Source organism: Drosophila biarmipes, chromosome 4 (genome assembly GCF_025231255.1).
Source record: "Drosophila biarmipes strain raj3 chromosome 4, RU_DBia_V1.1, whole genome shotgun sequence".
NCBI classification, from domain to species: domain Eukaryota; kingdom Metazoa; phylum Arthropoda; class Insecta; order Diptera; family Drosophilidae; genus Drosophila; species Drosophila biarmipes.
In genome coordinates this window covers 1592460-1611001 of record NC_066614.1, presented here as the reverse complement: position 1 = coordinate 1611001, position 18542 = coordinate 1592460, and the positions used below count along the sequence as shown (strand labels likewise).

The window sequence follows — 18542 nt, the reverse complement described above, 5'->3', positions numbered from 1 at the left end:
TTTATCTTAAGAAGAAACCATTTGAAACCACATCAATCAATCAATCATTTGAAGCTAAACAATCCACACGCCTTATTTTCCATTTTTTTCGGAGTAACATCTGAATTGGAACGTCCCCTTTGGATCAACTGGTCGCTTCAGCCGAACAAGTACACTCAAAATCGTTCTTGTAATTTTAAGTGATAACGTGCAGCGAGTTTAATAGCTGTGACAACTCAAATGGGGAACCTGTCAAGTAAGTCTAAAACTCGATTACTCAAAAAAAAACGTTTTAGGTAAAAAAAAGATGAAAACATTTTTAAAAAAATTAAAGGTTTCAAACAGGAAAAACAAAGTGCTGCGGCTATCAGATACCCTTTCTTTAGCTAAAGGGATCAAAAGGTAGACGGAGATATACAGGCCGCAAGGCAAGATTGTAAAGCGTCACTTTTCTAGCACACAAGCTGTTAGGAACCACAGTTTTGAGCTCTTTGTGGGTGAATTATCTAATATATATGCTTCCTATAATGTATACTTCTTTATTACCTGTAACATACTTTCACGAATGCAATATAGCCCTTAACTCTACAAGCAATGTGGGAAACGGGTACAGTATATAAACAAATGTATTTTCCGGTTTCTTATATGGATTTGTCGGAAAGGATCACCAACAGTTAGTCTATCCGTTTGTTTACTGAAATCTGTACAGCAAATTAATTTCAACAGGGTGCCAGGCCCACACACGCTCATAGCGTAAAGCTTTATATGAAATTTTGTCCTTGTTTTCAATGCCAATCTACATGCATAAAATTATTTAAATCACACCTACATTAAAAAGTTATACAAGAAATTATTACCACCGTGAACGGCAGTACACGTAGAGGTGAATGCTGGAAAAGCGAACTTTATGTAGCAGCAGATTTAAATGTTTCACCAATTGCCTTTAGAAATTTAAATTGGTTTGGGAGAAAGAGAATTGAAAGTAAAAATGTAAAAAATTAATACGCGTCGAATGACACCTCATTTGTAAAAATCCGATAGCCTTTTCAAAATATATCCTAAAATCAAGAACTTGTCAAAATAAAATTGTTTGTCCTTTGATTGTGGGTTTGTATTAATCCCTTTTTGATTCTAGGGTCAATAGGCGCGGTAGAATGATTTTGTTTTACACCTTTTGGAAAAATCCGCTAGCTTGGCGGAACAGGGTATACTATGTTCGTTGAAAAGTATGTAAAATACAGAAGATAGCGTTTCCGACACCATAAATTTATTCACATTCTTTTTCATGTTCTTGATCAGCATCACCAGCCGAGTCGAACTAGCCATGTCCGTTTGACCATCCGTCCGTATTAACGGTGAGATCTCTTGGCATGTATATTCCTCCTGCGCAGCGCAAGTTTCATTCATCAGGGTACCATTCTAACGCCCCCAAACCGCACAGAACTGTGGAGATCATAGTTTTCATGCTAGAAAAAATTTTTACTGAAATGCATTTGTCTCATCAATACCATTGTGATTACCCTAAAAAAAGTTTGGCCACGCCCATTCTAACGCCCACAAATGGTTAAAACTTTTAAATCTCACCACCGCCCACATTACCATAAATTGAAATAGCGAGTAGATGGCGCTATAAAATACTCTTAACTGCTTATAAATCTCTACTTTCCTTTTGACCTCTTAAGCTGTCTAAAGGGGGATCTGATAGTCGAGGTACCCGACTACAGCGTTCTTCCTTGCTGAATTTCAAGCTATACAGCACTTACACTTTTTGTCATAAAAATTATAGTTTGGAAGATATTGGATAACAAGTGTAACCCCTTTCAGTTCAGTTTGAAAAGAATGAACTTTTTTTGAAATACACTTAGTGGTTTTTATTTCTGCGTCACAAAATAATTTTTTTGTTTTATCAGCTTGAAACGTATAGCAATGCCATTTTACTCAAATCTCTTTCACTCGGCTTTTGACGTCGATCATAAGCTATAATTTAGATTTCCAGGAACACCTTATTAGTTCAATTTCAACCGGATGCGTAAACCTCATACATGTATTTACAATAAAGAAGTTTATATCTTTTTCGATTATTTTGATTTTATATTTCCCAACACCGGCTTAGTGCAAAATATAAAAGTGCAAGAATTATAAAGTCATGGAATAACTTTCTCATGTGCGTTGCTTGCAAATATTTTCAACTTGCCTGCGGAGTAATGATTAAAACTTGGTAGCACTGTAGGTGTTGAGTAAAGGCCTACATTATTACGCAGATTTGGTTCAATGTCTGATCGATCGTCGTGACCACTAAGTGACGAAGTTGAAGGCTGCAGGAGTATTAGAGGAGAAGGGTGCGTGATGGTGTTTAAATGAGGACGTCTGTTTCCTCTGATCAACTGATCTTCTGCTATCTGATTTAGATGCGGCAATGAAATATGATCGCTGGATTCCGAATTGGTATTGTGTTTGTCCAATTCCTTATTGTTTTCCTCTCTGGCCCCATCAATGTTCGGCTGCGGCTCCTTAACACGGTTACTATTATTATCCGAGTGGTCTTGCACAATCCTTGTACTTATCGTGCAAAGGTTAGCCGGATCGGTGCTTTCTGGAACGTCAATATTTACTTGTGCGACTGATGAGGTGTCATTTTCCAAGCTAGTCATTGATGTGTAGTTTCCGTCAAATGCTAAAGCTAATACACATATATGCAAAAAAAGTATAAGAATCGCTTGTGTTTAAAGCTCCCTTGTTAAACGCCCTCTACCACTGGCTTAAATATTTTCGTATGTATGCAAGGTCATACATAGTTTTTCACCATTCGTAAAACTTGTATAACGTTAAAATAGTTTTCAAAAAGCAGATGGCTTGGAAGCACAAAAACAAAAAGATCACACAATTGAGCAAAGTTATGGTTTTATTGTTATACCCTTGCAGAGGGTTTAATGATTTCAGTCAGAAGTTTGCATAAAGTATAAATATTCTAGATCAGCATCACTAGTCGATCTAGCCATGTCCGTCTGTCCATCTGTCTGTCCATCTCTAGTCTCTCAGTTTTCAAGCTATCAGGCTGAAACTTTCTTCTTTTTTGCAGGTACTATATAATTCGAAACCAGCCGGACATATCTTCTAACATAGCTCCATGGGAATAATAGGAAAAAAAATTAAGAAATTAATATTAATAATTTATATTATATCAAAATCGGACGACTACATCATGTAGCTGCCATAGGAACAATCGGAAAATTTGTCGGAAAATAATATAAAACAAAAAAGGAAGTTAACTTCGGCAAGCCGAAGTTTGTATACCCTTTCTGTTATAAGAAATAATCAACTTTAGTAATACCATGTAAAACTTTTAAGGATTGTTGCTGGCTTCAGTGATATTAAAAAAAATTATTTCATTAGTTTATTTAGACTCCTTTATGAAGAATTAAACATGATAATGATTTGCTGATGATTAAGACAAAGAGATATTATTGCGTGTAAAAATGGATATATTTTCCGCTTGTGTTACGACTGCTTTCTCATTAGCTGTTATGGAATATAAAAAAAATACCGTAGGTTTTGTTGGTTTCTAGCAAGGATGTTTTCCGACTTTAGAATTGGCATTTGTGGTCGTTTAGTTGCTTTTACGCAGATATTAAACGTTACTTGCGGCACAATTCAATTGATGTTTTGAAAATATGTTTTTTGGAAAATAGGATAAAAAATAAGAGATTAAAATATTATATATAAGGTTTTTATTAATATTTGTAATAATGGAACATTTTAAAATGTCCATCTCAAAACAATTACAAATTATTTACCTATCATACCTATTTTATTTTGACTAAGCAAAAAATAATTTTGTTTCTGTTTCTTTTAGAAATGACATGAAATTTGTTATGTCAACATGAATAGAATTATTTATCAGCACTTCCGACATGCCCAGGGATGATTTCTATTTGGGGAAGGCTTTTCTTGGTATCTTCTACCAGCGCCTGTTGACTAACTTCTCATTGACTTCCAAGCGTAACTCTGGCGATATCGCATTCGGGTCGCGAAAGTGACTCCCATCGGGAAGACGCAGAAGTGACATCGAGAGGTTTTAGCGTTATGCAGGAACCTCATGGATATAAATACCAACTTTCTAGGTTCTGTAGTTTCCAAAGTCTTAGCATTCACACGGTCGGACGGACATAGCTAATTCAACTCTGCTAACAATCCTGATCAAGAAAATGTATACTGTATAGCGTTGGAAACGCTTTCTTCGCTCTGTTACATACTTTCCGAAGAAACTAGTATACCTTTTTATTCTACATGTAAAGGATGTAAATACAATTTTGAAGTTGCCATAACCATTTTTTTTTATTTCATTTTAATAAACTGCTACTTGAACCACAATATGAATCAATAATAACATACGGAAGGATAACATATAGGCCATAAATACACAACGTTTTTCAAAGGAATTAATACTTTTATGTGCGTATCCTTAAGTAGTCTGTCTTACCTGTGTAAAACGGGGCGATTGTCTGTTCCTGCACTGAATTCGCACTAAGTTTCATTTCATGCATGCTTATAGGGACTAGAGGTGTAAGCGGACTGCCTCCTACATCGGTCAAATTTACAAAAGAAAATAAATGTAAAGGAAAATAAATAGACATACCGTACTTAAAGGAAGATTATTAAATTAAATTAAATTAAAGTTACATAATAAAATATTAAGAACACAAATACTAATTTTTGTATTGGAGGGATGACTTACCAATTGATGGTCCAATTGTTGGTGTATAAAGTGAGCTTTGAGATTGCGAAATTGTTGAAATACTGTCGTACAACATAGACGTATCACTGCTAGACGGCGTCGGACCCGAACCAGATCCAGATATCGAGTTTGTGGAAAATCCGTTTGAAGCCTCATAATATGATGATGCACAGTTTCCGGTGCCTGCTGTCAAGTTGCCTAGCTCGGCAAGTAGCTTGTGCTCATCCTTGATACACCACTTCCCAGGCCAAATCTGGAAAAACGGGAAGTAACATATTTTTGACTTGGTATTGGTACATTAATTTTTGAAAAATTCATACATTCAGCTTGTAACAGAAGGATACGAAAACAAATCCAAGGGCGCATGAACGCCAACAAACGTCCCGCCAGGCATACACGCAAGTAAGTGCTGGAAAAAGTCCACACTTTACTAAACAGAACAAGGCACAGGTGCACCTTGATCCACACAGCGATGGGCACTGTGGAGGCACTCCAGAACCCATGGAGGTGGATCCATCACTGTCCAGGATGCTGAAACCATCGCAGGCCCCGGCATACCAAAATAGGAAGCCGGCGGCGTCCGATAAAACTCGGCCACAAAAAATCATACTGCCCAGAGCGCTGACAAAATTGGTGATACGTACACATCAGCTGGTTCTTAAAATACAGGGTCATAATCGTATCCTTCTGTTACAAGCTGAATGTATGAATTTTTCAAAAAGACAAGTCCTACTAGTCATGTCCTTCTGTTTATTCGTCGTGTCTGTCTATATGAAAGCTGAAATCTTGGAAATCCAATTGGCGTCTCAGTGATTTAATACACTCCTTTTCACATTTCCACATTCAAGTAATTTTGTCGAATACTCTTAGCTTTAACTCCGTTTTCTGTACATGACGGAAAACTTTTAGTTAATGCTGCTTTTTTATCCAAACCATTATAGAAGTAAGATTTTAATTACATATTTGTAAAGTCACAAAAATCGCGAGGCACAGAATTAAGTAAATTAAATTGTACACTTACATTTGGATAAAGAGGATCGCCACTGTATCCCATACGCTGCCGTTTGCCATCATCTTCGGAATGTATATTTGTGTCACGGTTTTCGTCTAAAAAGTAAGTTGGTTTAACATTACTTAGGTAATTATATTTTTATTACTGCTTATACTAGATATTTCCTTTTCATTTTGTGGTGCTCAAGTTTGTCACGTGCCGGCTAAGTAATTTTATGAGTAATAGTCACTTTGCCGTTGGCGGTAATGTAAATATAAGTACCAAACACCCTTTTTTGACGTGTCATTCCTTTCTATTATTATAATAGGTTATTGGTCGGACCTTTAAGATTAACGAACATTTATTTTTGTACCCGTTACTCGTAGTGTAAATGGGAATACTATATTCGTCGGAAAGTATGTAACAGGCAGAAGAAAGCGTTTCCGACCCTAAAAACTATATTATTGATCAGGATCACAAGCCGAGGCGATCAAGCCAAGTCCGTCTGTCTGTCCACATGAACGCTGAGATCTCGAAAACTATATAAGCTAGATAAGAAAGACTTGGCATGCAGATTTCTGGGCTTCCTGCGCAGCGCAAGTCTGTTACAGCAGTGTAACATTCCCACTCTAACGCCTATAATTCGCGGCAGACTGTAGCGCCTGCATCTTTAATGCGAAAATACCGTCAATACCTATACCAACCAAATAAAGCTTTGTTGCGCCCACTCTAACGCCCACAAACCGCCCAAAACTGTGCCGGACACAGTTTTCATGCTTTTTTTTCTGAAATGTATATTGATTGACCTAAATAAAATATATTAAAATAGCGTGTAGTGGGCGCTTTACAATATCGCTTTGCTGCTTATATATCTCAATTTCTCTTTTGCTCTTTTAAGCTTAATATCGGGTATCTGATAGTCGAGGCACTCGACTATAGTGTTCTTCCTAGTTCCTTTTAAGAACTTTGTTATATTATATGTGGGGTCGGAAACGTCTCCTTCACTGCGTTGCAAACTTCTGACTGAAATCATTAAACGCTCTGCAAGGGTATAAAATTTTTATCTTTGGGGCTTCTTTGACGTATTATCTTATAATATTGGGAATATTATTTTTTTATATTTTTAAGAATTTTGAATTCAATTTAATAAAAATCGGAACACTGTAACATATACATATACATCTGTAATGTCAAAAAAAATGGTCTGAATACAAGAATGAAATAATTTTTTTTAATATCACTGAAGTCAGCAACAATCCTTAAAAATTTTCACATGGTGCTACTGAAGTTGATTATTTTTTATAACTGCAAGGGTATACAAACCTTCGGCTTTCCGAAGTTAAGTTTCTTTCTTGTTATCTAGGTGGTTACTCCACCAGTGACTACCATATACCTTCTTGAAGTATTTTAAAAATTTTATTTTGTAAACTAATGTTACCAAGTGGTCGAATGTATAATTATTACATTTTTATACCGGTTACTCGTATAGTAAAAGGGTTTACAAGATTAATTGAAAAAAATCTACCAGGTAGAAAGACGCGTTTCTGACTCTATAAAGTATAAATATTCTTGATCATGGTCACAAGCCGAGTCGACCAAGTCTGTCTATTCGTACGAACGCTGGGACCTGGGATACTATAAAAGCTAGCAACGTCCAACACCTGCAAACTACGTTGTTAAATAGTTAGGAAAAATACTTGTGGAAAAATAACTTTTTTAAACAGAGCTATTCGGACCATCTACTTTATATAACAAATAATGCAAACATTTAGTTAAAATATACACAATACGTTTTAAGATTGTTTATGTTGACAAAAAATGTTTGTAGTCTATACATAAGCAGGGGAAGAAAAATGATAGCGAAAGAACTGTCGGCGCTTAAAGAGAATAATGATGATTTAAGCCAAAAACAAAACAAGCCAATTAGTAGTTAGGCTAATTGTAATGCTATTTTTATTGGTTTTAGGTTTATTCTTTTGAATGTATGTACCCGGTAGACGGAGGCCTTTTTTGCCCAAATCAGGTATTTTCTTAATCGTATATTTTTTAGTGTTTAGTTTTAACTAGAAAAAAAAAATGGCTAAATAAAATAAAAAATATTAGGTATAATTTATTTTATTCTTTATAACAAAATATATTAAGGTTAAATTGATTTTGCTCTTTTACAAGTTGATGCTGAATCAACTTTGACATATGGCCACACGTAGGTCACTTGGAAACCAACCCTTTTTCACATTTTGTGGTACGTTTCCTGCATCGATCTGCTTTATTTTATTCACATGCCACAAGTGAACAACAGTTAAAGCGAGTAAAATACCAATTTTAGGGATCTTTGAATAAAATCACCAATAAGTCGATATGGGATTTTTATGTAGAATTTTATTGCCCATTCAATGGCACAACGATAGAGTCCTTTTAAGATCTGATAACTTGGTAATAACTCTAAAAAATATGTAAAAACTCTGACTCAGACACAAAGTCTTCTCATCTACGATGCATTAAGGGATATTTATTGAAACCGGCAGGGACTCCTGAGAAATAGATAATTTGAACAGCTTGGCATTATTATCAAAAACCCATCTAAGATATTGGTGATATGGGTGGTTACATCAGCAACCCCCACAATCAATTAAGATAATATCTAATTGCTCTGCCCAACATGCGGTACAAGACATCTGATTTAATGATACCAGAAGACTATTCGCTTTTGCACGCAATATTGTTTTCTTCCAAACAATATAATCTGGGCTTGGCTTGGTTTTCTGATATGTAAATTAACCGACTGGGATTTGACGAATAAACAATTAAGAAGCGCACAGCTTCACAGTACCCATGGGTATAAGTATATTAATAATTCATTATTGCGAAAAGGCGCAATGGCGAATGAAAACCAATTTTAGATCTAATTTTATTTACTTGTAACCTATTTGTACAGTTGTAGATGTATTATTGCTTAACTGAGATGTTATAATAGAAACTTACCATGAGCTTCGATTCTTTTACGTTTACAATTGGTGGGATCTGTATTATTGTTATTGCTCACGCTACTGTTGTTATTATTGTTGTGAGAATGCTGTCCATGTTGTATACCTAGAATTCCATTAATGCTATATCCAGTCGTTCGTTGCTCAGTCGTTGAGTTAATATTCCCATTGCTTGTGTCATTGCTGTTTGCATTGATTTGGCCGACTGAAACCTGGACAGTATCAGAGCCTGACGTCGGTATTGATGCGTGCGTCGCAACCGTCGCCGCAGAAGCGTTTGGGTTTGCGGAATTAGCACTGCTATTGCTAGTTCCACCACTCGGGGGCTGCGGTTCGCCGATCGTTCCTGTGCTGCTATCTAGACTTTCTGTGGCAATGTGTCCGCCACCCAGACCCTGTGGTACATGATGCTGTTGGTGATGATGAACATGTTTCGCCTTCTCGGCGGCCTTGTTTCTTACAATGCTGAAATTATCAAAAAAATGTAAAATCTTTACAAGTTGACGAAAACGAATAAGATTGATTATAGTTATTTAAAACGAATTGACGAATTAAAATCGTAAAACTTAAATCGACATACTTTTAAAATATTTAGAGGGCTGACAAAAAATACAATTTCTCCCTAAACCAAATCTCCAGTCAAAGAAAACATTCTGAAATAAAGTAGACGACTTTAAACGAAACTAACATATTCAAAAAACTATAGACCGTTTAATACCGACTTTTGCTTGGTTTTCAAAGAAACCATCCCTAAGAAAGTCGAGTTTTCTGGCATTTAGTAATACAATTTTACGGCCAACTGATAGCTATAGAATTAGAATTGCATTTCGTTTTAGCTGCTACACAAAACAAAATTTCAAATAACACCTAACAAAATTAGTTATGATTGGCACGGCCGTATTATACTTCAAGTGGCTGAGTAACCGAAAATAAAGAAGTCATTTTACAAAGAAGAAGGAAGAACGATATAGTCGAGTGCCTCGACTATCAGATACCCGTTACTCAGCTTGAGGAAGCAAACCGTTTTAACCGTTTTAGCCCTTTGGGGGCGACAGAGTGGGCGTGGCAAACATTTTTGTAGGTCAATCGAAAGTTTAATGAGACAAATAAATTTAAGCAAAAAAAATTTTTGGCATGAAACCTTTGACCATCACAGTTTTGGGTGGCTTGTGGGCGTTAGAGTGGGCGTGGCACATTCTTTCCGATTAAATGTATACCCTTTTACTCTACGAGTAACGGGTATAAAAATCAAATCGATTTTTATTTATTTTTTTTCCAAATTTTACTTGTTTACTCGTTTCGTTTTTAGAGTTGATCATTTATTTTTTTTAATTTGTACGACGATTTGTTTTCATATTTAACATACATTATAAAATATCTCATATATAGTTTTAGGATACCTACGATGATGACTAAGCTGTAACATTTTTTTAAAATAAAATATGAAAAAGAAGAAAGGTAGTTAACTTCGGCAAGCCGAAGTTTGTATACCCTTGCAGTTATAAAAAATAATCAATAATTTTATTAAATTTAATTCGAAATTTTTAAAAATATAAAAATTTTTATTCCCAATATAAGATAATATGTCAAAAAGCCCGAAAGCTATAATTTGTTTCACATTATTTCCCACCAATTATCCGATCGTTGCTATGACAGCTATATGATATAGTCGTCCGATTTTAATAAAATGTAATTCGAAATTCAGAACTAACTAATAAATGTTATTTTCAAGCTTATAAGGTCATATGTTGAAAAACGCAAAAGATATAATTTTTATTTCATGTTTTCCTACTTATTTTCCGATCGTTCCTATGGCAGCTATATGATATAGTCGTTCGATTTTGTTAAAATTTAATTCAAAATTCAAAACCGAATAAAAAATGTTATTCCCAAACGTAGGAGGCTATCAGTTAAAAAACTCCGAAGATATAATTTTTGAATATGATTTTACCATTAATTTTCCGATTGTTCCTATGGGAACTATATGATATAGTCCTCCGATTTCGATACAATTTAATTCGAAATTCAGAACTAATTGAAAATTGTTATATCCAAGCTTAATTAATTTAATTTTTTTTTATTTTTTCGCAGATAGTTCCTATGGGAGCTATGAGATATAGTTGTCCGATCCGGCTGGTTCCGACTAATATACTACCTGCAATAGAAAGAAGATAGCTTTAAAACTGAGAGACTAGTTTGCGTAGAAACGGACGGACGGACAGACGGACATAGCTAGATCGACCAGTCTTGTGACGCTGATTTCTTCTTTATTATTTCTCTGACCTTTTCTTTGACAGCTACATGTTACAGTCGGCCGATTTTTATTAAAATTAATTTTGTAAATATGTCAAAAAATAACGAAGATATATTTTTTATGACATTGCAGAGGGTATAAAAAATTAAAATAATATGAAAAAATTGTACTTCGGTGTTTTTTCAAATCTATTGCAAAATTTCTTAAAATGTTGATGTTATTTATTGTTCTAAACCAAACATTTTGGGCTATTTTTACTATTTTCAAGTGAAAGGCCGCTAAACTTTATTTTTGACAATGTAGGTCATGTTTCCTTAAATCTAGTAATTTTTGTTCTAAGTGTATATAAATTACATTACAAATTACACATTGAGGCGACCTAATGCGCCTTTGAAGAATTATTTAACTACCTGGAGTTCCCAAATGCAGGATGTAACTACATTTGAGAGGTTGCTTTTAAGATTGTTAGAAACACCATATGCTTTATAGGGTTGCAAGCACAGAAGTCAATTCAGCCCAAATCATGCCCTGATGATAACGACCTCTGATTTTTTTTTAAGTACCAGTTTCGAAACGGGATGAGCAATTGGATATTTGGACAGTGCACACAATTGAGACATATGTTTGGGATGCGAGGGATGTGCTATCCGCTGCATGTTATTTTGTATAAATGTGTAGATACATTTGAATGTGTTTCAGCGGAGGGCTGAAAACTAAAATTGGTTGAGTGCTATGAAAGTCACTTTATTAAGTGCTAGTCTCCTGGGAATCAGTACATGGGGATTCCTACCGCCCTTGTACGCACAATTTTGACTCGATTGAATCACCACCACCCTAATCATCGCTCAAGTGCCTTCACATCACACATTGTCGCATTATGAAATGTTCTTGCTGATTATACCATGAATTACCCTGCTTGCCGCGACTTTTGCATTATCATCGGTCACATGTCAGCTTTGGCGTTCGCGAAGGATTGCGGGACTTGGTAGAAACACAGATCGAATTGATTAATAACGGTTGCACGTGTCGAGTGCGGTTGGAAACTCTAATTCTAATTTAATTTGGTTAGCTGCATGCTCGCTGTGATCCGTATATTTAAAAGTTCCAAAAAAGTGCGATTCGGCATTTTAACCATATTTATTAGTTCTTTAAGCTTAAAGCAATAACAATAAGGACCATTCTTGTCCGCGTGTTAAGCTAAAAGAAGGTTTTAAACAGGTTTTTAGTGTAGATAAATGTGGTTACTTCCCTTTTTCATAAAACGGGGAAGCGAATGAGTTCAAATATAAATAATTATAAATCTTGTCGCTGATCAAGCAATTGCAACACAGCAAAATGTGTCTTTTAATTTTATCACAATAATTTTTTTAAGCGATAAATTTTAATGTCGCTTTTCCATTACGTGTGCAACTATTTTCACTGTATTTTTACTTGTTTACGTTTTATGTGAATCTGGTGGCGGAATATGTATCTATTGACTGCTAAAAGGATCGAAACACATTATATTCGGAGTTCTCTTTGCCGTATTAATAAAGTAAAACATAATGGTTGCCGTTTTAAACAAGTCTTTACTCTATAGACAAAACGGTTGACTATTAAATTCCTGTTTTTCAGGAAGAGGTGTGCGAGGTAGATGTAGATGTTTGAGGAACAAAGCGACACTAACCAAAGTTGCACATTTTTTTGGCTATCACTTTTTAATAAATGTTTAGATTTTAATAATTCTTGGCGTGTATATGAGTATTGATAATCAACACTAAACCTGATTTTTTTCCACTTTTATTAAAAATTTGGATGCTTGACGGGCTATTGGCATTTATAGGCGTCAAAGTCGGCATGACACCCTGCTGAATTACACTTGTGCTGCGCAAAAAACTTTCTAGCTTTCATAGTTTCCGAGTTCTCAGCGTTCATAAGGACGGACATGTAGTCTAGTGGCTAGTGAGTCGAAATCGCTTCCTTCTACCTGTTACATACTTTCCGACTAAACCCTCTTACTCTACGAGCAAAAAGGAATAAGGATTCAATTTGCAGGGAACAGTTAATATTTATTAGACAAGCATTTTGCAGTTTTTTTCTCGGCTCCATTTTTGAATACTACCAACATAAATTATGGTCAAAAATAAAGTGCGTATATAAAAGCAATGTGAGGCAGTGTTGACGTCGGATGTGGCACGTGGCATGCCAAGACTCTACGATGATGTTGTCGGCAATAAAGCCACACCGGACGCTCGAAGGGAAAGTGGCTTTTGTTGTGGTCGTGTGTCAAGCATTGCGCCACAATTATGAACGCTAAAAACTACTTAGATATTTTTATTAGATGAAAAGTTGGTACAATATAAAGTCAGAGTACAGTATTATGTTGGGTTCTATCCGAGGTTTGCTTGGAGGAAACGGACACGGATGTTAACAGCATGACAGCAAACAAACTCCTTTAGACTAACAAAGCGCATAACGGATGTGCGTACATCCGTTTTAATCCACGCTTACGTTTCAGGCTTAATGGTATAGACAATTTGTGAGTAGTTTTCTTTACCGGTTTATCGAAGAAACACTGGGAACATTATCCTGAGAGCATATAGCTTCTGCCAAGAGCCGATCTCGTATCTCCCAAGCGAACATCGTAGGGTTTTCGCGCTTATAGTTGGCAATTGCATCTACTACCGGCGGGGTGGCCACTTTTGGTTTGGAACCTCCAATAACACCGGCCTTAAAACTACCAGTCTCGTAATATCTGAAAATAAAGCATTGAAATTTTATTGACTAAGTTAAAATTGAATTAACTTAAGAGGATAACCTGCTTTGAAAGGAAGGAAATATTCGATTAAAACGAAACATTTTGTATTTATATTTTTTTTATATTTTGTATTAACTTCCTTTATTGTTTTAGGTTTAATTAGAAAATATTTATCCCGAATGCAATACATTTTGCTCCTTCCGATAGGACGTATACTTTTTCCTTAACTTTCCGGCCATATAGGTAAAATCGAAAAAATTAAAAAACGACAAATCGCACGTCAAAGTTTTCCGGCCGCTTGCATAACTCCTCGACGCTTGCTCACTATTTCTTGGATTTTGCCTCTGAATTGGCTTCTGAAGTTTTTGGGTCACATTGTAAGTTTAAGTTTACACATATACATTTATGCAAAAATAAAATCGATTAATAAATCTTCTTCTTAGGTATAATTTCGAAATACTCAAGAACATCGAACTAAATTTAAGAACGGTTAACAATAAATTACGTAAGAAACGAGTTCTTCTACCTAAACCTAGTATACCCTCTTTCTCAAGAAGTAACGGGGCAAATAACAGGAAAGAATCCATAGATCCTAATATTTTCAACTCTTGCAGAGGGTATTATGATTTCAGTCTGAAGTTGCAACGCAGTGTATGAGACGTTTCCGACCCCATAAAGTATATACTCGTACATTCTTGATTAGCATCACTAGACGAGTCCGTCTGTCTCTCTCTCAATTTTAAAGTTATCAAGCTAAAACTCTCCCAAAAGTCTTATTTTTTTTGTAGGTAGTATATAAGTCGGAACCAGCCGGATTGAAAAAAATTTTATATTTAGTGTTTTTCAAAATATAACCTTCTACGCTTGGAAATAACATTTTTTAATTTGTTTTGAATTTAATATTATCAAAATCATATAGCTGCCATAGGGACAATTGAAAAATTGGTGGGAAAGTAATATACAACAGATTAAATCCTCGGTGTTTTTTGAAATACTATGTTATACTATTGGGAATATCATTTTTTGCATTTTTAAGAACTTCGAATTAAATTTAATAAAAATCGGACGACTCTTGCATATAGTTTGAACATGTTGTTACTAACATTGATTAGTTCTTATAACTGGAAGGGTATACAAAGTTAATTTACTTTCTCTTTAGTGCTTAATTACCTTGATAGTATCTTAGACACACAACCATGGCTCACGCGTAACTGACGTGATATGTCACATGGGCGGACACCATTGTGTGCAAGCTCCACAATACGCTGACGAACGACATCGGGTAGTGGGCGACCGTTAACAAATACGCCTCCTAGTTGATTAACGCCTCCATGACCTATGTAAGAAAAATAATCATATATCATTATTTAATTTTTTAAATTTATATTATTTTAAATCAGTATGTTGAGACAAATCATAACAAATTTGTACTAATTCAAATCCCCGGCATCTAGCGGGCGGTAGCAGTACTGATGACCTCGTCAAAGTCTTTTAACTTATCTAGATTCTCAGTATTTCTTTGATTTCAATTTAACGCTTTCGGAGTTATAATTGCTGCTTAAAGTTTTTCAAAAAAAAGACTGAGATAAGCATTATAAAATGAAAACGTTTATCCCGTTGGTTGTGGGTTGAATCAAAATTCAACGGCTTATAGCTTTTAAACAACTAATGCTACACGGTCGTACTATATGCGCCTTTCTTTCAATATGTTAGTCCCGCAACCGATACTGAAACTATCTTAACATAATAGATTTGGAGTTAAATTGAAGATTACTTTACATTTTATACACAATTATATTTGCAGCAAATATTACGGCTTGGAAGATATTGGGCGGTAAAAATTTTAACCCATTTCAGTTCAGTATGAAATATTTATGGTTACCTTATTGCCAAAACCTACCCAGAGATAAAAAACAATACCCGTTTGATATTGTATCCTCAATTTTTACAAATGACTTTTTTTATATCAAAATAACATTTTCAAATTTATTTGCTTGATAGTAGTCTAATGCTCATTTATTTACTTCTTGAACAGCGCAAAATGCTTCTCGGTAACTACACAACACCCACTGCTCCAGAAATAAGTCAAACGGAAAGCCAGGATGCGGTGGCAAACGATATCGTTCTGAAAACAACATTTTAATACAAAACCATTTCATAATAACGTTATTGTTCAAAACATAAGATTCAATAATTTTAAAAACATTTTCATTGCATTGTGAAGCGTTCAGCAGAACAAACTTGGCCACTGCTGTGATTCAGTACATTAGTGTTATCAGTGGCGTTATCATGATGCACTGCTAAACGCGGCCATTGATACTACAAACATATCAATCTGACATACAAAATATAATATGAAAGAATATACGTTTAATATAAACGCGTATCAGTTTCATTTAAAAAGTACTATACTGGTATTAAAAATACCATCATTTTGACAAAATCTCTTTAAGCGGTTTTATCAATGTGGTATACAAAAATATCATATTAATATTCGAAAATATCAAAATGATTTAACAAAAGGCTTATAAGCAAAAATACCCATTTCGCGACAAGTTTCGTTATTTTATGTGTGCATCCAATATTAATTTGATTAGAACAATTTTTGTTTAACCTTTGTTGTACTTAATAAATTATCAAAACTAAAAAATAAGTTCTTGGTCGGTATTGCGATGGCTAACTTACATATTTTATGTCTATCGATAGCTTCGGGTAGGGGCGTATCATAGCTAATATATAGAGGCGTATCTTACCTACAAATACTAGTTTAAAAAAATGATGTTAATATTCTTTAAATGAAAAGCTCGTTAAATAAACACAACATTTACACTGTTGACGGCTTAGCAATGTTTTATTAAATCTAATGGATTTGCGGAGTCTCATAACCACTGTTTGCGCAAACATGTGTCCCTTTGGTAGAACCACTACATCTGAATAGTTTGTAAATCACAAATACTTTAACGTATGTATTTAAAATACATGTGGCCAACATTTGCAATGCTCCAACTGAAAGCGCATTGATATCGCTTATCGTAAGCATTGTAGCCTACACCGCATAATAAGCTGAAAAAACATTGATCAGAATAAGAAAATATTATTGAGGCCCCAGTTCGTAGTTAATAAATCTCAATATTGAATTAGCTCGTCAAGAAAAGTTAAAGGATTTAAATTGCAATCGGTCTAAAGACGCAGAAATCATTCATTCAAAAATTAAAATTTGACGGCTACTACGCCTAGTTTTAAAATATTAAAGGTTTTTTCTAATGGTTTGGTTCACAATGTCGAAACGCTTTTTTGATATTATCAAACCATCTACATTGGTAAAACCCCTCTATGATCGCCTAGCAAACTATGACCGCCGCCAACTGACAATCATTTAATCAGCCTCAGCTGCACACACAAACGATCAGTACATCATCTTACACATCTAAGCTTTGATTGAAGGCCTTCAGCGCAAGCGATGTTTGGTTTACGTTTCAGTGCCTATCTATTAATAGCTACGAGTTGGCGAGTAACCCACGCCACGGCAACCATTGATCATACTGAATATTACAAAAATACTAATTTAAGAAAACTCGAAAAGTACCGAAGTATTATGCATAAGAAGATCTTAGGAAAGATAGTTGGTGACATTGTAGAAATAAAATTCTCTTGAAATAAATGCGCAATTTACACGAAGACAGCTAATCAATGCTAATCCAGTGGGTTTGTGAATTTGCATACTCTCTCCCTGCTTCGCGAGCAATGCTCATTGAGCACACACTTTAATTCCTAAAACAAGAAGGAAAGTTCACTTCGAATAAGCGAAGTTTGTATACCCTTGCACTTATAAGAAAAAATCTTTGTTAGTAACACCGTGTTAAATTTTTAAGAAGTGTTAAGAAGTGTACTCAGCCCCACACCCCGTCAACATTTCATCACGAGAAACATTATTTCTCTGACCGTTTCTTTGACAGCTATATGTTTGAGTTATCCAATTTTTATTAAATTTAATTCGAAGTTCTTTAAATTACAAAAATTATATTCCCAATAGGGAATATGCCACAAATAACCGAAGCTATAATTTCTTTCATATTAATTTCTCACCAATTTTCTGTCGCTAGGGCAGCTATATGATAGAGTCGTCCGATTTCGATAAAATTAAATTCGAAATTTAGAGCCTAATAAAAAATGATATTTCCAAGCGTAGGAAGAGAAAACCGGCAAGTTATATTTTTTCAAAATTTATTTTTGGGAGCTATAAGATATAGTAGTCCGATCCGGCTAGTTCCGACCTGCAAAAGAAAGAAGACTTTTGGGAAAGTTTCAGCCCGGTAGCTTTAAAACTGTGATACTATTTTGCGTATAAACGGGCGGACAGACGGACGAATATATGTATTTACTTTATAGGGTCGGAAACGTCTCCTTCACTGCCTAGACCTTTGACGCGAGAAGCTTAAAAATGTTTACAAATGTTGACAAAACCAAAATGTATTAGTAAGTGTATTTATTTACTCGAATGTACAAGTATTTTTCGCCACAAAAGTGTATATTAGAATTTTTGTTTGTTGACCGTCACGACCGAAACCACGCTAAGAGGTTTTTGTTTGATACTTTATGGCTCAGAAAGCTGTATTCTACCTGTTACATACTTTCCGATAAAGACAATACACCCTTTTACTCTGGGATTAATGGTCATAAAAAGCATAAATCAGATTTTCATATATACGCCTTTATAATTTAAAAAACAATTATAAACGGGACATGCCGAAGTACGTCTTTGTTCTCTTTTTTTTTTGTTTTGTTTGCATACATATAGGGCAATATATTTTGCATTCGTCGGGTGATAAAAAAAAAACACAAAGAGACCGAGCATCATATAC

At 34.9% G+C, this 18542-nt stretch overlaps 1 protein-coding gene across 5 annotated transcripts in view; it reads right to left on the bottom strand.

Moving 5' to 3' along the window:
• The window catches only part of LOC108036012 (paired box protein Pax-2), a 42286-nt gene that overhangs the window by 3839 nt on the left and 19905 nt on the right, over positions 1 to 18542 (bottom strand). For 4 of the 5 annotated variants that reach the window (XM_017111925.3, XM_050886926.1, XM_017111926.3 and 1 more), the window contains 7 exons: positions 14851 to 15016; positions 13480 to 13677; positions 8688 to 9154; positions 5736 to 5821; positions 4715 to 4967; positions 4460 to 4558; positions 2174 to 2659 (listed from right to left, as the gene is read on the bottom strand). In XM_017111925.3, coding sequence (XP_016967414.1) covers positions 2174 to 2659; positions 4460 to 4558; positions 4715 to 4967; positions 5736 to 5821; positions 8688 to 9154; positions 13480 to 13677; positions 14851 to 15016 — 1755 coding nt within the window. The remainder of the gene's footprint in view (positions 1 to 2173; positions 2660 to 4459; positions 4559 to 4714; positions 4968 to 5735; positions 5822 to 8687; positions 9155 to 13479; positions 13678 to 14850; positions 15017 to 18542) is intronic. The other variant, XM_017111929.3, reaches the window with a different exon arrangement.